This window comes from Mastigoproctus giganteus, chromosome 13, assembly GCF_048544385.1.
Source record: "Mastigoproctus giganteus isolate SK-2022 chromosome 13, ASM4854438v1, whole genome shotgun sequence".
NCBI classification, from domain to species: domain Eukaryota; kingdom Metazoa; phylum Arthropoda; class Arachnida; order Uropygi; family Thelyphonidae; genus Mastigoproctus; species Mastigoproctus giganteus.
This window is the reverse complement of record NC_143587.1, coordinates 127,332,688-127,355,816: the sequence shown is the minus strand read 5'-3', so window position 1 is coordinate 127,355,816 and position 23,129 is coordinate 127,332,688. Positions and strand designations below refer to the sequence as shown.

Sequence of the window (23,129 nt, the reverse complement as noted above, 5' to 3'; positions counted from 1 at the left end):
CACACCAGTTGATTGTTGAGCCATGCTAATCTTTTATGTTTGTTGATTTTGTGACTTTTCCTCTTTAAAGATTTAATAAGAAATATTTAAAAATTTTACACTCTAATTTTTAATTTTTTTATTTGTCATGTTTCATCTATGTTATTAGGGTTAGTGTAAGCATTATAAGTGGAAAACAGAAGCGTGTTGTTGTGTCTTTAGGTATGAAGTTGAATGCAATCAAACACTTGGATCAAGGAGAAACAATAAAAAAAAAGTGGCTAGTGACTGTAGGGAACTGGAGGAGAAAGAGAGAGCGGAAATTGAAAAATAGTGTTCACAAAGAGCATCTGTATGTGATAGTGAAAATTTGAATAGAAAAACAGCGAAGAAAGGAGAATTTGAACAAACTTTCGAAGCTCTTTTTTTGTGGTTCACACAGATGAGAGACAAAGGAAGCCTGATTTCTGGACCGATTTTAGAGGCTAAGGTTTTAGAATTTCATAAGAATTTTAATGAAGAGGAAAAACAATTTACCACAAATATTGGTTGGTTGGAAAAAAAGGTTTGGAGTTAGAAATCTGAACATCACTGGGGGAAAATTATCAGCTAGTGTGGAAGAAATAGCAGCATTTACTGCTAAATTAGCAAGAAGAAAATTTGAATTTGGATGAAATTTACAATTGTGAAAAAACAGGCATGAATTATAAAATGCTCCTATCCAAACACTTGCAGCTAGAAGAGAAAAATCAGCTATTGGTTATAAACGAAGAAAGGAGAGAATGACTGTACTGGCATGTTCAAATTCATCAGAGGGGGTTATGCCCCCATGATGAGCTTAAACTAACTCTCATTGGAAAGTCAAAGAACCCCCAAGCTTTAAAAAATGAAAAATGTTTGCCTGCTAACTATGCAAATCAAAGAAATGCATGGATGGATTCAAGTTTGTTTAAAAATGTTTTTATGAAGAATCTGTACCTAGCACAAAAAAATATTTGAACGAAAATAAACTTCCCCATAAAGCGCTTTTAATTTTAGACAATGCTTCATCCCATCCAGACGAAAGTGAACTAGTTTTTGGTGACATCCGAGCTCTGTTTTTGTCACCCAATGTGAGATCTCCTCTTCAACCTCTAGATCAAGGTGTTTTGGACACTTTGAAATGCAACTATAGGTGATGTCTCTTAAAACATCTGCTCCAAAATCTTGAAACAGGGACCAGCGTTAAAAAAGATAAACAAGGATGTTGTTTGGCAGAAGCATGGGATGATGTTAAAACATCTACTGTTATTAAATCCTGGAAAAATAATTTATGCTCTCAAAATGAAGCCAACGAGAACGAGATGGCAAATGAAGATGAAAGAGGTGAGGAAACCCTTTTAGAACTAACCAATAACCTTCCTGTTTTAGACACTCTTACTACAGAGGATATTAAAAGAATAGATGAATTCTGACGAACAGCTGGAAATGACTGATGACATGATCGTAAAAACTTGTTAACGAACAAAAATTTGAAAGTGAAGATGATGATGAAGAGTGCACAGAAACTATAAAAAAAAATGACACACATGGAATGTCTAAATGCTGTTAAGTCAGCTTTATGTTATGTTGTACAGCAGGAGGTTACCATGCTCATCGAAGTTTTGTTACTTAGGTGCCTACAAAATATAGCAGCTAAAAAAGCAAGGAGCTTCTATGAAACAGAAACCCATTAAGGAATTTTTTTATATGATTAAGGTGTAGTGCTAACGACTGTAAGTGTACATTTTTCTTGTCTGACTTGAAATTTTTATACATGTACTATTTTTTTTATTTTTATTTTTGTAATAACACAGTTGTAAATAAAATTAAAACTGCTAGTTTGGGGGGGGGGATTAAATGGATAAAAGGATGGTTGAGTGAAAGAAGACAGACAGTGGTGGTCAATGGGTACTACTCTATGTGGACTGATGTCCACATACTAGTGTTGACCCTCAGGGTTCGGTGTTGGGCCCATTGTTGTTTTGTATATTTATCAATGATATTGATGAAGATATATCAGGCTTAATGTCAAAGTTTGCAGCTAATACAAAGGTTGGCAGGGTTGTTAATGATAGTAATGGCAGTGTGCTACTCAGGGGAACATATTGTGCAAAAAGGCTAGGTGAAACAAGACCAGAGCATGTCTGCCAGGGGCAAAAGTTGATGACATTGTAGAGCAGATATCATCTTTTAAGGGTACAAAAGGTGATATTGTTGTATACGTTGGCACTAATGATATTAAGAGTAGGAGACCTGTGGAATTACTTAACAAGTACAGATCACTGTTGAAAAAAGGCCGTGAATTAAGGTTGAATTTGAAATTGTCCAGACACAATAGGAGGAAGTATATGATGAGCCTTGTCGATCATTTCAGCCCTGGAGAGATTGTACAAGGCTCAAGGAGTAGAATTTTTCTCAGCCTGGTCTGTGTTTGTTAACAAGAGAGAGACTGCTTCTACAGGGATGGGATACACTTAAATAGAAAGGGTGCAAGAATATTTGCTGATGTTATCGAGGCAGTATTAGGTGGGTCAGAAAACCAGTAGCTTAGGGGGATACACGGACTAATAGATTAACAGTAGCTGCTTGCAGATGTGAAAATGATTCTTGCATTGCTTCTATTGCAATGAGCAGCAGCCTGGAAAACACGATGCAAGGGATTTCAGAGACTGCTGGGAGTCACTGTGGTACAAGTAAACACATGGGCTGTGTTAGGGTAGCTAAGAATAGGAACAGGTGTATGTATACTTGAGTGTACACTGATGCTAGGAGTTTGGTGAATACATTTGATAAATTTCAGGTGTTGGTCAAAACATCAAAGGCAGATATTGTTGGGATATCAGAGACATGGTGTCACACAGATATAAGGAATGCAGAAATGGAATTTCGGGAGTACAATGTGTACAGGAAGATAGACAGGATAGGAAAGGAGGAGGGGTTATGCTATTAGTTTAGAAACATATAAAATCCAAGAAGGTACAGCCAGTCAACATCGCTGGACAGTGCAGTGCAGTGTCGAGTCAGTTTGGCGTGATATAAGCACTGGGAAATCAAAATTGAGAGAGAGTGTTATAAGCCTAATGACTCTGATTACTATAATAAACAGCTGTACAGGGAAATAGAGTAGGCCAATAAATCAGAGAGTCTTATAATGGGGGATTTTAATTTCACAGATATTAACTGGAATTTGTCCGTTAGTCACTCACACACTAGCAAGCCTTTTGTGGATTTATTGTATGATTGTTTTCTACAGCAGCATGTTCGGGAAGCAATTAAATGGCATAAAGTAATACTCTTTATCTGATTATCAGTAGTGATTCTTCATGCATTAAGAATCTGCTGATGAAGGAACCATAAGGTGGCAGTCATCACAATGTGTTGAAGTGGGATTTACTCAAAGAGGTAACTACCATCAGGGGTAAAGGGAAGGGTTTTGCTTTCGTAAAGGCAACTATGGAGGTCTGAAACAGTATTTAAATTCTATACAGTGGGACCAACTGATGATATTACCAAAGCAAATTCAAAATTTGAAGCATTCAAAGAATTAATCTTGGAAGCTACTAGGCTTTTCATACCAACTAAGAAATATTGTTCAAGGTTTAGGCCTAAATGGATGTCAGATGAGACACGTGGCAGAGAAGAAAAATGCATGGGATACATATAAATTAATGGGTGACACAGAAGCCTATGATAGATATAAGCTGGTCTGTAACCAAGTCACAAAGGAGGTTAGGCAGGCAAAGGCAGATTACGAGAAATCCTTGGTAAAGGATGCAAAGAAAAACAGCAGAGAGTTCTTTAACTATGTAAACTCTAGAAGGAAGGGAAGGAATCATATTGGTGCACTGGATATCAATGGTTCAACTGTTGATGTTATTGCTCAGGTAGCTAACAAACTAAATGAGTATTTTGCATCTACATCCACAAATGAGGAGTTATTCAGGGAGGCAAATGCCAGAGGTGTATTAAACTCTGGCAGTGAGCTAGGTGATTTTGTAATAACTGAGAGCAAAGTGGAGAAATTGTTGAAGATAAACATAAGAAAGGCACCTGGGGTGGATGAAATCTATCCGCCCCAGGTGCCAATTACAGACCTGTTAGTTTAACTTCTGTTCTAGGGAAATTAATGGAGGCACTGGATAAAGAAGCACTGCAGGATCATCTTGACAAGACTTCAGGTATAGCTTGGACAGAGCATGGGTTTGTTAAGGAGAAGTCTTGTCTAACCAATCTGATTGAATACTATGATGTGGTCACAAAGTAACCGGATGCTGGGAACAACTTTGATATCATATATTTGGATCTTAGAAAGGCTTTTGATACTGTTGCTAAAATTGGAGCAGTGTGGCATTGGACTCAAACTGCTGCTATGGATAAAGGGATGGTTGAGTGCGAGATGACAGAGAGTGGTAATCAATGAACACTGCTATTCGTGGACTAATGTTATTAGTGGAGTCTCCCGGGTTCAGTGTTTGGTTCATTGTTTTCTTTATTTATTAATGATATTGATGATGGTATATCAGGCTTAATGTCCAAGTTTGCAGACGTTATGATGGTTGGCAGGATTGTTAATGATACTAATGACAGTACTCTGCTGCAATAGGATATAGAAAAGATGAGCAGATGGGCTGAGAGGTGGCGACTGAAGTTTAACATTGACAAATGTAAAGTACTGCATATGGAAACAGTAACCCCAGAGTAATGTATCAACTGTGTGGTACTACACTGATGGTGGTAGAGAATGAAAAGGACCTGGGGTAATTGTGCAGGCAGATATGAAGTTTTTTAAGCAGTGCAGATGGTCTGCAAGAGTAGTTCATGGTGTCTTGTCAATGATATACAGGAATTTTTCTAGCAGGGATAAGGAGGTGATTATCCCCTTGTTAAAGGGAATGATCAGGCCACACCTTGAGTACTGTATACAGTTCTGGAGGCCTCATTTTAGGAAGAATGTAGAGCTGCTGGAGCGAGTGCAAAGAAGGGCAACAAGAATAGTGAATGGAACAAAGTGTTGCTCTTATGAAGAAAGGCTTAAGTTTTGCAAATGACAGTGTCTGGAGACTAGGCACCTGCAGGGTGATCTGACTGAGGTGTATAAAGCCTTGAATGGATTGAGCATGCTCAATGCTGATGGGATTCTTCCTCTTGCTCAGAATAATCGCCTGAGAGGGCATAAAATCAAATTGAGGAAAGACGGTTGTAGGAGAGATGTGCGGAAGTTTGCCTTTAGCCAGCTTGTGGTTGATTGCCAGAACAAACTTCCATCTGTTGCTGTAGAAGTTGATAGCTTAAATAGATTCAAGGCAGAACTAGACAAACATTTGGAGCAAGTGGATGGCTGAAATTAGATTTTTTTTTTTTTTTTTGCTGATGCTATTAGCGGTGTCCCTGAGGGTTCAGTGTTGGGTCCATTGTTGTATTGTATATTTATCAATGATATTGATGAAGGTATATCAGGCTTAATGTCAAAGTTTGCAGATGATACAAAGGTTGGCAGGGTTGTTAATGATAGTAATGACAGTGTGCTACTGCAACAGGATCTAGAAAAGTTGGGCAGATGGGCTGAGAAGTGACAACTGAAATTTAACATTGACAAATGCAAAATACTGCATATGGGTAGGGCTCTCGAATACCAGGATCCTGGTATTGTAAGTAGGGTTTACAATATGGGATCCTGGTATTCGAGATCCCGCGATCAATGATGAAGAATAAACATTCTTTAATATTTGTTAAGTCGTAAATAATTTCTTTAAATTATAATTTACTTGATTTTACTGGCTATGTTTTCATTTCTTTGGATAAATCAATCATTGTTTAAACATAAACTAATTAGCTAACTAATTTCATTGTTGAGAACATTACCCTTGTTTTTAACATTAAGTCTATGAGAATAAATTCCAGCTTTACGAGTGCGCTAAGAACGAATTAGCTCGTAAAGTTGAGAACTACCTGTCTATATTCCCCCCCCAACACACACACAGTGTAAAATGGATTACATTTACACCCATAATGCGAGTTACAGTTATGTGAATTCTTCATTATTCTACATACAATTCTTGTTGTTGTTGTTGTTATTTTTTTGGTGCAAGGGCTACTTAGGCCATATCACCGTTATGAATGTTACATATGCATGGTGATTGTGATGGCATTACTCAAAAACGATCATACAATTCGATATTTTTTGTGAAGTGAAAGAACTCCAGAAGATTAGCGTCGTTACCTATGATGTGGCAGAGTGTCAAAGGTTCTTTAAGGTTTGGCAGTAAACTAAAAGAGACTTGGCGGGCAGTGGTGTATAAAGTACACTCAATAAGAATATGCTTCATTGTGAGTGGGCAGCTGCACTGTGTGCATTGTGGAGGATCGTTACCTGCGAGGAGATAAAGGTGGGTAAGATGACTGTGGCCAATTCGCGCTCTGGTTAAGATTACTTCCTCCCTCCTGTTTATACGGAAACTGGAGGTCCACGGTTGTGGTTCAGGTTTTATTTGGTGGAGTTTATTGTGCGTTTGGGCTTGCCATTGAATTCTCCATTGTTCTTTACACATTCATATTCGTCCCATATCTTGACATTCCCATAGTCAAGATATAGGACGTAATACTGTGATAATTCTCTGTCGGATGGATGTTTAGCGGCATAGTCTGCACGTTCGTTTCCTGGTATCCCAGCATGGCCTGGGATCCAGCAGAAAATGGCCACTCGTTGGAGTTCTTGAAGATGCATCAGTTTGGATTTTATGAGCTTTATTAAAGGATGTGTTTTAGAAGAATTGTTCTGTAAAGCTATAACCGCACTCGGGAGTCCGTATATATCATGCTTTTATGGATGATCAAATGGAGGATATTTTCTACTGCAAATATATATATAGCTATATATACGCAGCTATATAGCCACTGCATTCATTGGGAAGTGATACGGAGAAGGTTTTATGAGGTAAAAACGGCTGATGCACCCACTCCACTCTCAGATTTTGATCCATCAGTATATATTTTTGAAAAATGCAGATAATTTTGTGTATGGGCTATATGGAGTTGTTGTATATTAACATTTGCAAGAGAGTGTTTTCCCCAGTTTAGAAAATAACTGTCACAGAGTGGTTTAATAGACGTCCATGGGGGATCCGTACTACTTAAATCTTGAAGAACTTTATCGGGATCTATATTCTAAGTCTGTGATAATGCTTGAGCTCTGAGAGCAAAAGGCTGAATTGCTCTAGGTTTATTTCTATAGAATGTTGTGAATGGTGGGTCATTAAGTATCGGCCTAATGGGATGGGTAGGTAGACTTTGGATTTTAGTTGTATAGTTAAGAAGTAACATCTTTCTCCTGAGGGTTAGAGGAAGTTCATTAGCATCAATAAGCGCCATTCTATAAGTGCCTATAGAAATCCTCAGGGCAGAGTGTTGAATTGGTGCAAGTCGCGCTAGCATGCTCTCCCTAGCAGAATCATACACTGGGGCACCGTAATCAAGGCGAGATCTGATTAGGGCTCTATACAAATGAAGTAACGTGTACCGATCTGCACCCCATGATGTAGAAGAAATGACTCTGAGTATGTTCATTTTTTTCAGGCAAGACGTCTTTAGATGTTTAACGTGCTCTATGAAGTTCAACTTACTATCAAAAGTCAGACCAAGTAGACGAATGCTGCTCACAACTGAGATAGGCTGATTTGTTAAGTGTACTTCTGGATCTGGATGCATCTTCCTTTTGTTACAAAAGTGAACTACTTTAGATTTTGAACAAGAGAGTCGATACCCATTCTGTGCCATCCATAACTGAATATTATTAATTGAAATTTGGAGCTGCCGCTCAATGAAAGTCATGTTTTGAGAACTGCAAGAAAAAGTGAAATCATCGGCATAGAGGTATGAATTCACAGTGCTGGGCATATTTTTAGTCATATGGTTTATTCTTATTGCGAATAAGGTGGCACTGAGCACAGAGCCTTGTGGGACCCCTTCTTCTTGGATATATGTTTGAGAGAGAACTTGTTGGTATCAGACTTGAAAAGATCTGTGCTGAAGGAAATTCAATATGAAGTACGGTAAGTGGCCTCTCAGGTCAAGGGAATGCAGATCTCTCAGGATACCAAAACGTCATGTGGTGTCGAAGGCTTTTTCTACATCAAGGCATACGAGATGCTCATTTCGAATGAATGCATTCCTAATGTTTGTTTCCGCTTTGACCATGAGATCCAGGGCTGATCGATTTTTCCTGAATCCAAATTGATTGTCAGAAATTATATTTTTAGAGTCGAGAAACCAAGTAAGTCGACGGTGAATTATTTTTTCCAGGGTTTTGCTTAAGCAGCTGGTGAGAGAAATAGGTCTATAGTTTTCAGGAATGGAATGATCTTTTCCTGGTTTGGGAATTGCTATTATATAGGAGTGATGCCAGGAACTGGGGAAACAATGTTCAAGAAAAATGCGATTGAAAAAAGTGAGCAGTGAAGAGATCGATTCTTTATCTAAGTGTTGGAGCATTATGTAGTATATTCCGTCGGGGCCTGCAGCACTGTGTTTTGAGCTAGATATGGCTTCTTGAAGTTCAAGCATTGTAAGCGGCTGATTATAAGGTAAAGTACATTTACTCGTAGGTCTGAAGTTCAGTTTGGACTTTTCAGATAATACTTTGATCTTCTGGAATGATAGATCATATGCTGTTGAGGCAGATAACTGTGAAAAAACAGTCCCTAGGGCATTCGCTATATCTGTAGGAGAAGAAAGATCTTGCCCGTTCCAGTTAAGAATTGGGGAGGATAATCGGGGAACTTTGCCACTTAGTTGTTTTATTTTCCGCCATATTATTCTTGAATCAGTATTTTTATTAATCGAGCTCGCAAATCGAATCCAAGATTCTCTTTTAGCTTTCTTCCTAATGTGACGGGCCTTGGCTCTGAGTCTCTTGTAGTTTATAAGATTGGCGGTGGTGGGATGTTTTCGAAACAGATTCCATGCTCGGTTTTTTTTCTTTTTTTGCACAATTGCACTCTTCGTTCCACCAATAGTTTATGGTTCTATGGGTTGTTGACTGTGATTGTGGAATCGCAGTGCATGCAGCAGCCAGTATTTGTCTCGTGATGTGCTCAGTAGCTCTATCAATAGGACAGGTTTCGATGATCTGTTCATCAAAGGACACTCGGAAAGTGAATTTTGCCCAATCTGCTCTGTGAAATTTCCATTTTACGTAGTTTTGGGAAATTATGGAATGTCCTGTTTGAATCTTACATATTAGCGGAAAGTGAGGATTCAATACTAGGGAAGAGGATAGGAGAGCATATCGAAAGGTCTATTGCAGAAGTTCTACCCGTAGAGAGATGGATGTAAGTTGGCAAGCCAGTATTTAGTATAGTCAGATTTTGTCTGTCAGCAAGCTGTTTGATTAGTTGTCCTCGTCCATCTGCATTGGGAGAACCCCACAATGGATGGTGTCCATTGAAGTCCCCCAATAAATAGATAGGGGTGGGCAACTGCTGAATAAGATCTTCCAGTTCATGGATGGTATAGGAGTGATTGGGCGATAAGTAGATAGAGACAATTGTCAAAGTAATACCAATCACAATACATGTTGCAACAGCTTCGATGGAGGTTTGTAAAGGAATTAATCTGCAAGGTACTCGTGAGTCTATGAGTATGGCTACCCCTCCGTGAGCATTATTTGTAGTAGTTCTGTCTTTTCTAAAGGGTGCATAATTCTTAATTGAGAGTGATACATGCCGTGTTAAATTTGTCTCTTGTAGGCAGATGCCTACGGGATGGTAACGATTAATTAACTCGTGGATATCATCAATGTTACTGCGAATTCCTCTACAGTTCCACTGTATGATTTGGTGCATTATTTGGTTCTGTTACTTGAGGTAGATTCTGAGTCTTTTTTATTCCCAGGCTGTTTGTGGCGATCGAGTTTCATTTTCTCTTTTCTTGGAAAGGTTGGGCGTCCGATATCCATGACATCTTCTGCATGAAGATCTAGGATAGGTTCATTTGGGTCAGTATTGTTATCAGTATCCATATTTACTGAAGTGATATGGCTTGTCTTCCTATCTGTAACTGAGTCGGTTTTTGACTTTGAAATATCTGATGGTCTATGTGGGGTTGCTGGTGGGACTGTAACAGGGGTGTTGTTGGCTCTATCTACTACCTTTTGCTCTTTTGGAGTCTGTTTCATTGATGGTGACAGTACAGATCGGGCCCAATCTGCAATCGATATGGTTGGGGGAACTGATACTTCAGTTTGTGTTGCTGTTGTTTGGTATTTTTGCATTGCTGCTGCATGTGTGTTCTTAGGTGTGTTAAGCATAATTTGCTTTCTTGCCTCTTGGTATGTGACTTTTCGTTCTACCCTGTACTTTTGGATTTTTTTTTTCAGTTTTCCAGAGGTCGCATGACTTGGAGTAGGCTGGATGCATGCCTTTGCAATTCAGACAGTGCGGTGTTTTGGCGTCACAGTCTGTTTGCGAATGTTCTTTCGACCCACAGTTTGGGCAGACTGGATCTCCTCGACAGGCCATTTGTGCGTGACCAAATTTTTGGCACTTGTAGCATCTTATAGGATTCGGGATAAAGGGTCGTACTCGGCAGTTGAGATAGCCAGCTTTGACACTGGATGGCAAGATAGGTGTTCCGAACGTCAGGATGATGTTGCGGGTGGGAACAAGTTCTCCATCTTTCCTGATCATGATGTGTTTGGCTTGTATCACTTTCTGATGTTTGAGTTCTTGTGTCAGTTCATCTTCTGTTACGTTTATCAGATCCCACTCTGCAATTATGCCTTTGGAAGTATTTAGTGTTGCATGAGGGGTAACTTGAATAGGTAGTCCGCCAAATATCGTTAGTTTCAACAGTCTCTCAGAATGTGCACGACTCACTGTTTCTACCAAGAGGTCTCCAGATCTGAGTTTTCTCACCATTTTGGGAGAGCCTGCCACATTTTCCAAACATTTCTGTATAAGAAATGGTGAGAGAGTGCTCATAGATTTGTCCGACAGACTATGTAAGATAAGGAATGATGGGCATTCCTGTTGGTCTGTGTCTGTACGCAGTCGTTTAGACTGTTACATCGTGAGAGATTTCATGTTCAGCATTGTTGATGGTACTGGATGAGCGCCTAGGCTGCTCAAGCTCTGGGTAATTGTCGTAGTCCATGTTAGGCTCCTTTTTGCCCTGGGAGGTTGACTTTCCCTCCCAAGTTTCCGGCCCCGCCACGGGGAGGCAGGAGCAGTGCCCCAAGGAGGCCAAGCGGTAGATAAGTTAGTTGGTTAGTAAAATAGAGTAATATATGTAATGAAAAAGAAAGGTGAGTTTCCTTCCTTGTTCTTACTTGTGATTTTTCAAGTATAGAAGTATAGAACTGAATTATAAATGAACTTCCAGTAAAAAATGATATAACTTAAAATGAACTTTTATCACTGGGAAAGATCGCTATATATTCGCACTTTGAATGCTTGACCTCGAAATCGCTTGGCACCCGGGGCCACAATTCTTGTGGAAATGAAAATAAATGTAAAATTTAAAGGTATCATATACTGTGTAATGTAATGCACTGGCAAATTTTTATTAAAATGACATTTGCCTGTAGTGTTTTGGCAGTATTTTTGAATTAAAGAAACTATTCAAGAGCTGTGACGAGTCTCAATTCAGACTTCGAATTTCATCGTAAATGTATTTCGAATGATCTGTACTAAAATGCTTATAAAATCCTATATTACTGGTCAGGGAATGATAACTTCAAAATACATTGCATCTTGAATAATCTGTTGTCGAATTAATGAGGATAGACTGAATTCGGTAAAACTAATAAGTGTACTTCAGAAAGTTTACTCATGGCCAGCAGTCTGACAACCACTGGAATAAATTTTCTCTCTCTCTCTCTGAGTGGTTCAGATTAACAGTCTGTTGAAAATTTTCATCCATTTTATTATTTGTCTTTCTATGTATAAAACTGATGGTTACACTCTGATTCCAGATATTCACTGCTTGCCACTGGCTTGGATTATGTCTGTGGCCAAAGAGTAGCATGCTTCTTGCAAGCGAAGTTGCCAAGTTATGCATTTGCTACTGACCAGTTTCATTTCTACTTTGAAAACAGAGAAAATCCCCAGGCAAACTATTACATCACTGAGTAACAGTTAGCCTTGGAATTTGCCAAATGCTGGTTTGTATGCACATTGCATATGGGCGATGCTTTTATCTTGCTTTTTTTTAAGGTGCACTAGAAGATAAGGCCATAGGACACAATATTTTTAAAGATTTTAAAAAGAAATGAAAGAGAATATAAATGTAGCCATCTGTGTTTAGGATACTAAATAAATTACTGTAAGCCAAGTTCCCATGGGAGCAAAACTGCATCTTGTAATAATAATAAAAAAAACTTCCATTCTGCTAAACTTCAAACCAATTTAATATATAAAGTAGTATCATAAAAACCTGACTTCAAATACACCACTGGCCAGCATGGTATGGAATGCTTTATCTGGAGGCTTTGAACCTTCTGATACAACTAAATCAACACCTGAGAGATGTGCACACCTAATTCAAACAGTTATGTCACTGGTGGTATATCTGAATAAACTACCATAGCATAATTTTCAAATTATGCACACTATTATCAGTATCAGCATCCAAATCATGTGCTATTTTTAGCTGACATTGTGAATTTTTTTTTGTAAAGTGCTTTTGAAATCTATTTCTGTTACTGGAAAAAGAAGGAATAATGCCTCTAAATCTCCTAAATAAAAAAAAAAGTGTCTAGAAACAATTAAATGTAACAACCTTTTCATAAAATATATGTTTAATCAGTTGTCCAAGAATGCAACTCCAATCAATAATACTGTTTATGAGAAAATTCATTTTAGTCAACACATCACTTGGACTTATATTATGCTTTCTTGGAATGCATCCATGAATATTAAGAGCCTCCCTGTATTCCAGAAATCAATAAATGGATAATCCATTAATCTGCCTTGCAGTACTTCTCTAATAAACTTTCTCAAAATACAAATTACTGAATAGTTTGGCAATCATTCAGAAAAGTTAGTCTTCTTTTTCAGACCCTGGTTAATTCTTTGTAAATTGACAATGGATTGTTGATTTATTGAGTATAACCTATACTTGTTCAGTGGATTGCAAAAAAAGAAAATTGTTTCCAATGAAAGAGTATATTATTTTTCTAATAAATATTTTTAGAGAAAAAAATTATTGTATATATCTAGAACATCATAAAATTTTCACCTGTCTCTATTTTGCAGGAGGTAACAAGATCCAGAGCATTTAGGTAATCCAATGTGCACTAAAAAAAAATAATAATAAATAAATAAATAAAACTGAGAAAACAGCTTTTAGGTGTTATTCAAAATATTTCAGACTATATAAAAAAAAAAAAAAAAAAAAAAAAAAATCAGACATAAAACCTCACTGAGGTCCCAAAAAAACCCCAAAAAAAAAAACCAACCAATGCTAAATTTAGTGTTGATCTGACCGTTCCTCCTCATGTAATGCCAAAACATCTTCATTTATATGTGTACATAAGGACATAAGAACAGGTTTATGTTGGGAGGGGGAAGAGTCTAGAGCTATGGAATCATAATTGGTTTTGAAATCTGCCCAGAGACCAATAAAACATAAGCTGAAAATTTGGTGTTCATCCAACTTTCTTTTCTTCAGTATTAAAAACTATTACAGATTTCCACAGGGGGAAACTGGGGACTCTCAAACCATACTTGATCCTAAAACCTTCCCAGACACTAAGAAAACATACCCTGAAAATTTTGTGTCCATTTAACTTTTCCTTATAAAATAATGGTGAAACATTTGAAATATATTTATGTATAGAGATAATTCAAAATTTTACAAAAAAAAAAAATTCTACTGTGCAATTGTATTAGTATTAGGCAAACAGTGAAAAGAAGCCACAGACTTTTGTAATGAAACTTGGAATTGGTCAACAAATAATCTTTCTATAGGACCAAAATATAAAATTTCACAAAAAACTATCCACTATGAGTTGAGTAGTTGCATGCAGATGGACAGACAAAGCGACAGATACAGTGAAGATAACAGTTGTTTTATGCATTTGCAATCATACCACAAGGAGGCTACTATTACCTGTAAGCATAAATTAATATATGACAGAATGTCTCTGTAGAGTTTCAAGGCAACCTGCACATGTACAGATTGCCTTGAAACTCTGTACATATACAGACTGCCTTGTAATTTGTTGATACTGTGTTGAAATAATCTTTAAAAGATATATACATATGCATACTTGTGAAAAGGTTAAAACTGTACAGATTGCCTTGAAACTCTGTACAGTAAACAGCTAATTTTGTCATTTGATTAATTTTTCTTCTGCTACAAATGCATTTGTTTAACTGGCTTTCTACACTTCCTACTGTACTTATGCCATTTATTTCAATGTCTAACTTCTATCTTTATTAAAAACTAATCCCAGATATACAAAATTACAAATAATTTGGTTATTTAGTCTGCACTCTAAATTTTCCTTCTCTCTCTCTCTTTTTCAAACCTTTGATTTTGTGTAATTACTAATTTTTATGCCAAATTATAAAGTCTCTATCTAATTTATCAGAGATTTTTGAAGATTTTTCAAGGTACTATTTAACAGCACAATATCACTAGAAATAATGATCCAATTTTTACATCTCACATGTTAAACTTTGTCAGTAACTCACATTCTGAATTAATGTGAAACACAAATAACACTAATTAACACATTCACTGCTAATTTTTTTTTAAGGGAGTGCATCCGATATGCTGTAATTTTTGAAATTTTAAGAAACACCAACATTCTGACATCCTCAGCATTCCAAAAATTTATAAATAATGGTCAAAAATTAAAAGTTTGGAATTCATAGCTGAAAGGAAAACCTTACTTTTGTGCTGAGCTGTAAATCAGAACAAATATCAATATTTTATAAAACATTTATTCGTGTACATAAACTAACATCAGCACAAGCAAAGAACAAATAAAACTGTGTGCAAAGTCTATAAACAAAAACTAAGCATTGCTGCAAAGAGTTCAATCAGTGTCCCAATATTTGCGTAGCTGTTAATTTCATATGCCTTTACTTTTAAAGCACTTGTTTATTGACTGCTTAAGAATTACAGCTTATATGTGTTATGGCACATCATTTAGGTGCCTTTGGAACACTTATATGCACTGCACGATGACACATCACTTCTAGTGCCTTGTGATGTTTATAAAGGAAATGAACATGTTAAACTGCTCCTTTTTAATATTCTAAGTTTTGGGAAAAAAATTATAATAAAAAGTGAAAATCTTTTTATCATCTGATAAATTAGATTAACTTCAGTTTTCTCAGTAATGTGATTGGCTTGGCAAACCCAGGGTCCTGAGCTGGATATCATCATTATTCCCTTTTTGGTGATTCCTTTCTACGTCTCTCTCTCTCTCTCTCAGGGAGTAACTCGGGAATTTTTTTTTTTTTTTTTTTTTTGGCTAGTGCAGCATAAACCTCAGGCTTCCTTGTACCATATGGCTAATAATAATAATAAATAATAATATCTTTTTATCATCATTTTGGTTCTTCTCTAAGAACTTTCTATTACTGATGAACTGCCACTAATTGAAATACTTTATATAAACAGTGCTCTCTGTCCTCATGTTGGTAATGCTGCTGTAGAAAACAGTCATCCAATAAATTCACAAAAGTCTTACTGGTGTTTAAGTTTGTTTGTTTGTTTGTTTTAGGATTTTATGGTGCATTAGCATCTAAGGCTATAATGCACCAAGTCAATGGTGGTGGTGTTTAAGTGACCAATGCACAAGTTCCAGTCAATATCTGGAAAGTTAAAATCCGCCATTATAAGATATTCTGATTTACTGCCCCACTCTGTCTCTGTATATTTGATTGTTGTACTCATCAGATTCATTAGGCCTATACCATTCTTCTACTCTCATTTTGCTTTCCCAGTGGTTATGTCACACTAAACTGACTGAACATTGCACTGGCCACCTATGGTAACCATATGCACTGCCATGATTTTATGTCCGTCTTCACTAAGAGCATAACTCCCCTCCCCATCCTGTCTGTCCTATCTATACATATTGTACTGCCCATATTCAAATTATGTATCCCTTATATCTGAGTGACACCACATCTCTGATATCCCCACAATGTCTGCATTTGGTGACTTGACTGCAAATTGATCAAATTTATTTGCTATGCTCCTAGCATTGGTGAACATTCAAGTATACATGGACCCATTCTTACTCTTATTTATCCTAATACAGCCCGCCTTGAAATCCCCAGCACTCTGCTTTTCAGGCTGTTGTATGTTCCAATAGAAACAGTGCAAGAATCACTTTCACCTTTGCCTGCAGCTATTGTTAATCTATTAGTCCGTGTATCACCCCACAAGCTAGCAGTTTTACAACCCACCTAACGCTGCCTCAATAGAATCAGAAAATATTCTTGCACTATTCTATTTAAGTGTATCCCATCCCCATAGAAGCAATCCCTTTGCTAACCAGCACAGACAATGCTCAGAAAAATTCTCAGAGGAAGATTATATGACAAAAGATGGAAATAAACATTCAGCGCAGATAATTCTCATTGCACCATGAAATGCAACATCTATTTTTGCATTTCTTTTTGTGCACTGAATGCTTTTATTTAGTTTATTTGTTTGAAATGTCTGATTATGTCATGTGTCCTGTTGCTTGAAAATGAAATATCATGCCTGTACACAGTACGCAAGGCTAACATGTATTCTGCCCAGACACGATAGGAGGGGGCGCCTCCGTAGCCAGGTGGGAAGGAGCAGCAGTGGGTAGCACACGCTTCTTGATTAGACCGGGGTTCGAGCCCGTCACCACCAAATACAGAGGATGTGGAAAGGTCGGGAATGACCACCGCATATCCCCGAGCAATATGGCCTTAGTTGCTAATGCTCCAAATAACAAAAAAACAAAAAACGATAGGAGGGAGTATATGATGAGAGCCTTGTCGATCAATTCGGCCTTGGAAAGATTGTGCAAGGCTCAAGGGGTAGAATTTTTTTCAGCCTGGACTGTACTTGTTAACAGGACAGACTGCTTCTACAGTGATGGGATACACTTAAATAGAAAGGGTGCAAGAATATTTGCTGATGCTATCGAGGCAGTGTTACGTGGGTCGGAAAACTGATAGCTTGGGGGGATAATAGTTTAACTAATAGTTTAAAGGACTAATAGTTTAACAGTAGCCGTAGGCAGAGGTGAAGGTGATTCTTGCATAACTTCTATTAGAATAAGTAGCGACCTGGAGCGAGGGGTATTGGGGGTTTCAGGGACGGATGTCAGTCATTGTGAAACAGGTGGGTATATGGGATGTGTTAGAGTGGCTAGGAACAGGAATAGGTGCATGTATACCAATGCTAGAAGTATAGTAAATAAATTTGATGAATTTGAAGTGTTGGTCAAGACAACAAAGGGATATCAGAGACGTGGTGTCACACAGATATAAGGAATGCCGAACTGGAATTTGGGGAGTACAATTTGTACAGAAAGGATAGACAGGATAGGAAGGGAGGAGGTGTTATGCTGTTAATAAAGAAAAACATAAAATCAAAAGAAGTGCATCCAGTTGATATAGATGAACAGTGCACTGTTGAGTCAGTTTGGTGTGACATAAGCACTGCGAAAGCAAAAATTAGAGTAGGAGTGTGTTATAGGCCTAATGACTCGAATGAGTACAATGAACAATTGTACAGAGAAATAGAGTGGGATAGTAAATCGGAATGTCTTATAATGGGGGATTTTAACTTCTCAGATATTGACTCGAACTTGTGGGTTGGGCACTCACACACTAGTCAGACTTTTGTGGATTTATTGGATGATTGTTTTCTGCAGCAGCATGTTCGAGAGGCAACCAGAGAAAGTAATACTCTTGATCTGGTTATCAGCAGTGATCATTCATGTATTAGGAATTTGCAGATAAAAGAGCCACTAGGTGGCAGTGATCACAGTGTACTGACGTGGGATTTACTTAAAAGATTTAATTACCATCAGGGGTAAAGGAAAGGGTTTTTGCTTCCGTAAAGGCGAGTACAGTGGTCTCCGACAGTTTTTAAATTCTGTTCAGTGGGATCAACTGACGATGTTACCAACAGTAAATTCTAAGTGGGAAGCATTCAAGGAATTAATCGTGGAAGCTACTAAACGTTTCATACCTATTAAGAAATATTGTTCAAGGTTTAGGCCTAAATGGTTGTCAAATGAACTAATGAGACTCGTAACAGAGAAGAAAAATGCACGGGATGCATATAAATTATCAAGCGACTCAGAAGCCTATGGCAGATATAAGTTAATCTGTAATCAGGTCACAAAGGAGATTCGGCAGGCGAAGGCAGATTACGAGAAATCCTTGGCAAAAGATGCTAAGAAAAACAGCAAGGATTTCTTTACTTATATAAACTCTAAAAGGAAGGGGGAGAATTTGATTGGTCCACTTGACATCGATGGTTCGACTGTTGATGATCCTGCTCAGATAGCAAACAAACTGAATGAGTATTTTGCATCTACATTCACACGTGAGGAATTATTAAGGTTTGAAAATGGCAGAAGGTTATCAAATTGTAGCAGGGTGCTTAATGATTTTGTAATAACTGAGAGCAAAGTGGAAGAGAAATTGTTGAAGTTAAACGTAAGAAAAGCACCTGGGGTGGATGGGATCTATCCAGTTATATTAAAGGAGGCAGCAAAGCAACTAAGCAAACCCTTAGCCATAATTATGAGAGCATCCTTGGACTCAGGGGAGGTTCCCACGGACTGGAGATGAGCAAATGTATTCCCAATTCACAAAGGGGGATCGAAGGGTGACACGAGTAATTACAGACCAGTTAGTTTAACTTCTGTTCGGGGTAAAATAATGGAGTCGCTGGTTAAAGATGCATTGCAGGATCATCTAGACAAGACTGCAGCAATAATTCAGACACAGCATTGGTTTGTTAAGGGAAAGTCTTGTCTGACAAATTTGATAGGATATTATGATGTGGTTACAAAGGAACTGGATGCAAAAAATAATTTTGATATCATATATTTCAATTTTAGGAAAGCTTTTGACAGTGTTGCGCATGGAAGACTATTGTACAAATTGGAGCAGAATGGTATTAAGGGTAAGTTGCTACAATGGATAAAAGGATGGTTAAGTGCGAGAAGACAGAGGGTGGTAATCAATGGGTGCTGCTCTTCTTGGACTAATGTTATTAGTGGAGTCCCACAGGGTTCGGTGTTAGGTCCACTGTTGTTTTGTATATTTATCAATGATATTGATGAAGGTATATCAGGCTTAATGTCGAAGTTTCAGATGATACAAAGGTTGGCAGGGTTGTTAATGACAGTAATGGCAGTAGGCTACTGCAACAGGATCTAGATAATTTGGGCAGGTGGGCTAAGAAGTGGCAACTGAAGTTTAACCTTGACAAATGCAAAGTACTGCATATGGGTAGAAGTAACCCCAGAGAAACGTACCAACTGTGTGGTACTACACTTAAGGTGGTAGAAAATGAAAAAGACCTGGGAGTAATTGTGCAATCAGATATGAAGTTCTCTGAGCAATGCAGACAGGCTGCCAGGGCAGGTCACTGGGTTTTGTCAATGATATATAGGAATTTTGCTAGCAGGGAAAAGGAGGTGATTATCCCTCTGTATAAGGCAATGGTCAGGCCACGCCTTGAGTACTGCGTACAGGTCTGGAGGCCTCATTTTAGGAAGGATGTAGATTTACTTGAGCGTGTGCAGAGAAGGGCAATAAGATTGGTGAGGGGAATGAAGGGATCCTCTTACCAAGAGAGGCTTAAGTTCTGCAAATTGCAGTGGCTGGAGACTAGGCACCTGCGCGATGATCTGATTGAGGTATATAAGGCCTTGAATGGGTTCAGCACGCTGAATTCTGATGGGATCCTTCCACTTGTTCAGATTATGAACCTAATGGGGCATAAATTCAAATTAAAAAAGACAGATGTAGAATAGATGTACGGAAATTTGCCTTTAGCCAGTGGGTGGTTAATTGCTGGAACAAACTTCCATCTGTCGTTGTGGAAATTGATAGGTTGAATAAATTTAAGGAGGAACTGGACAGGCATTTGGAGGGAATGATGTGATTTTTTTTTTTTTTTTTTTTTGGCTGATGCTGCATAAGCTCATACATTTGCTTTCTTGCATCACATGCCACTACTACTACTACCTTTTTCAGATATTAAAATGCATGGAAAATCTTGGTTAAATATGTCTTCTGAAATATTATGCCATATTTCTTTGGTATCTTACTGAAAAATTTTAATTAGCTTCTCATCACAAAGTCCAATAAAATATCACATATTAGTGAATAACATTATTGTTAGCACGAGTGTGATTTTGCAATGTAGACTACCAACAGCACACCTGACAGCCTATTCATTAATGAAAATAAGCAGAAAAAAATCCAATTTTAACATCTTTTAATTATTTTTGTGTGAAAAGGAAAAGAGAACTGAACTTTTGCCAAAAAAATGTATATATCTGTAAGTATGTATTAAGACTTTAAATAATCTGTAAAAATGCATCTTTTTAAAAGAGAATTATTGAGGCACATGATAGAAGTTAATTCACTTTCACAGTTAAGTTGTGCTTGAAAAAAATGATGTACAAGTTCTAATCCTTGATGAGCATCCTTCAGTGAAACTTCTTGATCAGCATTACATTCCTCTTCTTCTTCACTTATCAGGTTCTTTTACATCTTCAATGAGTTCCTTCTCATTTGTGAATATTCTGAACATACACTGCATCCACTTTGGCTTCAAAACATATTTCCCTCTAAATTTAGGCAATGACACACATTCTCAAAAATTTATTTGATATTATCGGACTGTTCTTTGCAATTAATAGAGAAAGAATCATGTGAAACTTTATTCCTTGCATCATTCAAGGTGATGTCAACATTTGTCCAACTGCTCAGCTGCTAAAACACATCAATACATCCCATGCTGAAACACATAAATACATTGACTACAGCACATTGATTTCACGTTTTTCTTACGAGGCACAGCATAATTTTTTAAATAGCATTTTTCAATAGTGTTCTTTTTTTTATTCTTCCTACTCGTCTTGTATCTAAGTCTCTGATCCATTCTTCATATACTTCTTATGGTTTGCTCGATACAAAAATTAATAAATTTTATATTCATACTCCAGGATGACCACAAGGTCAGAGGAGTTCACAAGACAGAGAGAATACAAGAAGCATCACCATACATCTATACCCTCATGCTGGACCACCTGATAATGTCTTCAAACCTTTAAATCATCACGTTTATCTGAATTTTCCCAATTATTAAGAGAGGAGCTTCTCTGTGCCAGACATGTTTGCTACTAGGAGAATAATAATCTGTTGTTTTGCCTTTTTTTTTTTTTTTTTTTTTTCACAACTTCATTTTTCACCTTTAAATGTGTTTTATCCATTAGCAAATCAAAAAATGTTCAGCGTCATCAGCATTGAAGATGTCATTCTGGTTGTATGTCGACAAAATATTTTTTAAATGATCCATCCATTCCTTCATATCTTCACTGTCAATGGCTACACTTTCAACTGCATGCTTTTTTTGAAAGACAGCCCATGAAAAGTCTTAAATTTCTAGACCTATTCAATGGAAGGCTTGACATATTCAATATTCATCCAATGCACAAATGATTTAGCTTTAGTTTGTAAAAGATTTCTGTTTATGGGAATGTTTTTTTTGCACCCATCATCCTTAGTCATTCCAAGGGTACCTTTTCAAGGTCCAGATACTTCGCCTTTCATGCTCTAATCCGGTGTTTCCCAAACTTTTTTAGTCACGGAACAATATATATTTACAGAATATATATTTACGGAACATTTACAAAACACTAGTTTAGTGGGAGCCAAAGAACTGTTTGCTAATATTTTATTACATATGATGCACTGTGCATCAGGAGCATCTTTATTTCCAACACACGTAAAGCCGAAATTCAAATAACTGTCGTCATACTTTCGTTTTGGTCTTTTATTAGTTGGTTCCTGTTTTTTCACTTCGGATTTTTGGGGAACAAAAGGCTGCAATTATTCATCCTCACTTTGAAGTGTGACAATATTGTGTTCGTTTTCATTGACTACAGTTGCACTACTAGAAGTACTTTGCTTCTCGTTTTAAAGTTCCTTTTTTCAACCACAAATCTATGGGCACATATTTTAATAATAATATTTCAAAATACTAATAATTAACAAAAAAGATTTATACAAGGAAGTGAGTTCAGTTATGATATCAGTTAACTTTCTCCCCTCTTTCAATCCACGTGCTCCACACTAAATTGCATACAAATGGCATACTAGATCACTACAATGCTACTTTTCATAGGTGTCATTACCTCTATGCATACTTCTCTACGCAAAAGGCCACCAAAATAAAGTGTTTCGTGGTCTATTTGATTATTAGCCTATTCCAGTATATTAATAACCAAAAAAAAAACTATGTTAAAAATTATAATGATACAAAAGTAGTGTACACTACAAATATGCAAAATTTATTTATTTCATTTTATTTTTTTAATTATTAATTACGATTTTTCACGGAACACTTGTTCACATCTCATGGAACACAGTTTGGGAAACGTTGCTCTAATCCTATCTGGTGCAGGAGATTTCTCTAAGCTTTTGATGTTTTTTTGGATCTTTCGGAATGGTAAATGTTGTACCCTTAGGAATGTCAAACTGTTTAGCGACGTCAGTTGTAGAACACACATCATTATCTACAGCTTATGAACTCTTTATTTTATTTTGTCTACAATTGGCAAAGCTAATCATTTCACAGGATCATTATTGATAAATATAGAGTCTATACATGCCACATAATGAAATGAACTTCTAAAGTCGAAGTTAATTTCATTACACGAACACGTGATTTCTTGTGGTCAGCCTGCAAGCTCATCATGCATAAATAAATTAACATTCTTTCATTTTAAAATGTGAATATTTTAATAAAAAATTAAAAAGCAAGATAGAGTGGTGCAAATTTTTTGGTCATTATAGAGCAGTGGGGTCCAGCCTTTTTCTGTATAGGGCCATATTCAAAGTTCGATTTTCTTCACGGGCCACACTGAGTAATTCTCA

The 23,129-nt window shown here is 37.1% G+C and overlaps 1 protein-coding gene across 2 annotated transcripts in view; it reads right to left on the bottom strand.

Moving 5' to 3' along the window:
• Positions 1-23,129, bottom strand: part of Hap40 (Huntingtin-associated protein 40 kDa) — a 246,830-nt gene that overhangs the window by 98,922 nt on the left and 124,779 nt on the right. For both annotated transcript variants that reach the window (XM_090387399.1, XM_090387398.1), the window contains exon 5: positions 13,234-13,291. In XM_090387399.1, the coding sequence (XP_090243525.1) occupies positions 13,234-13,291 (58 nt within the window). The remainder of the gene's footprint in view (positions 1-13,233; positions 13,292-23,129) is intronic.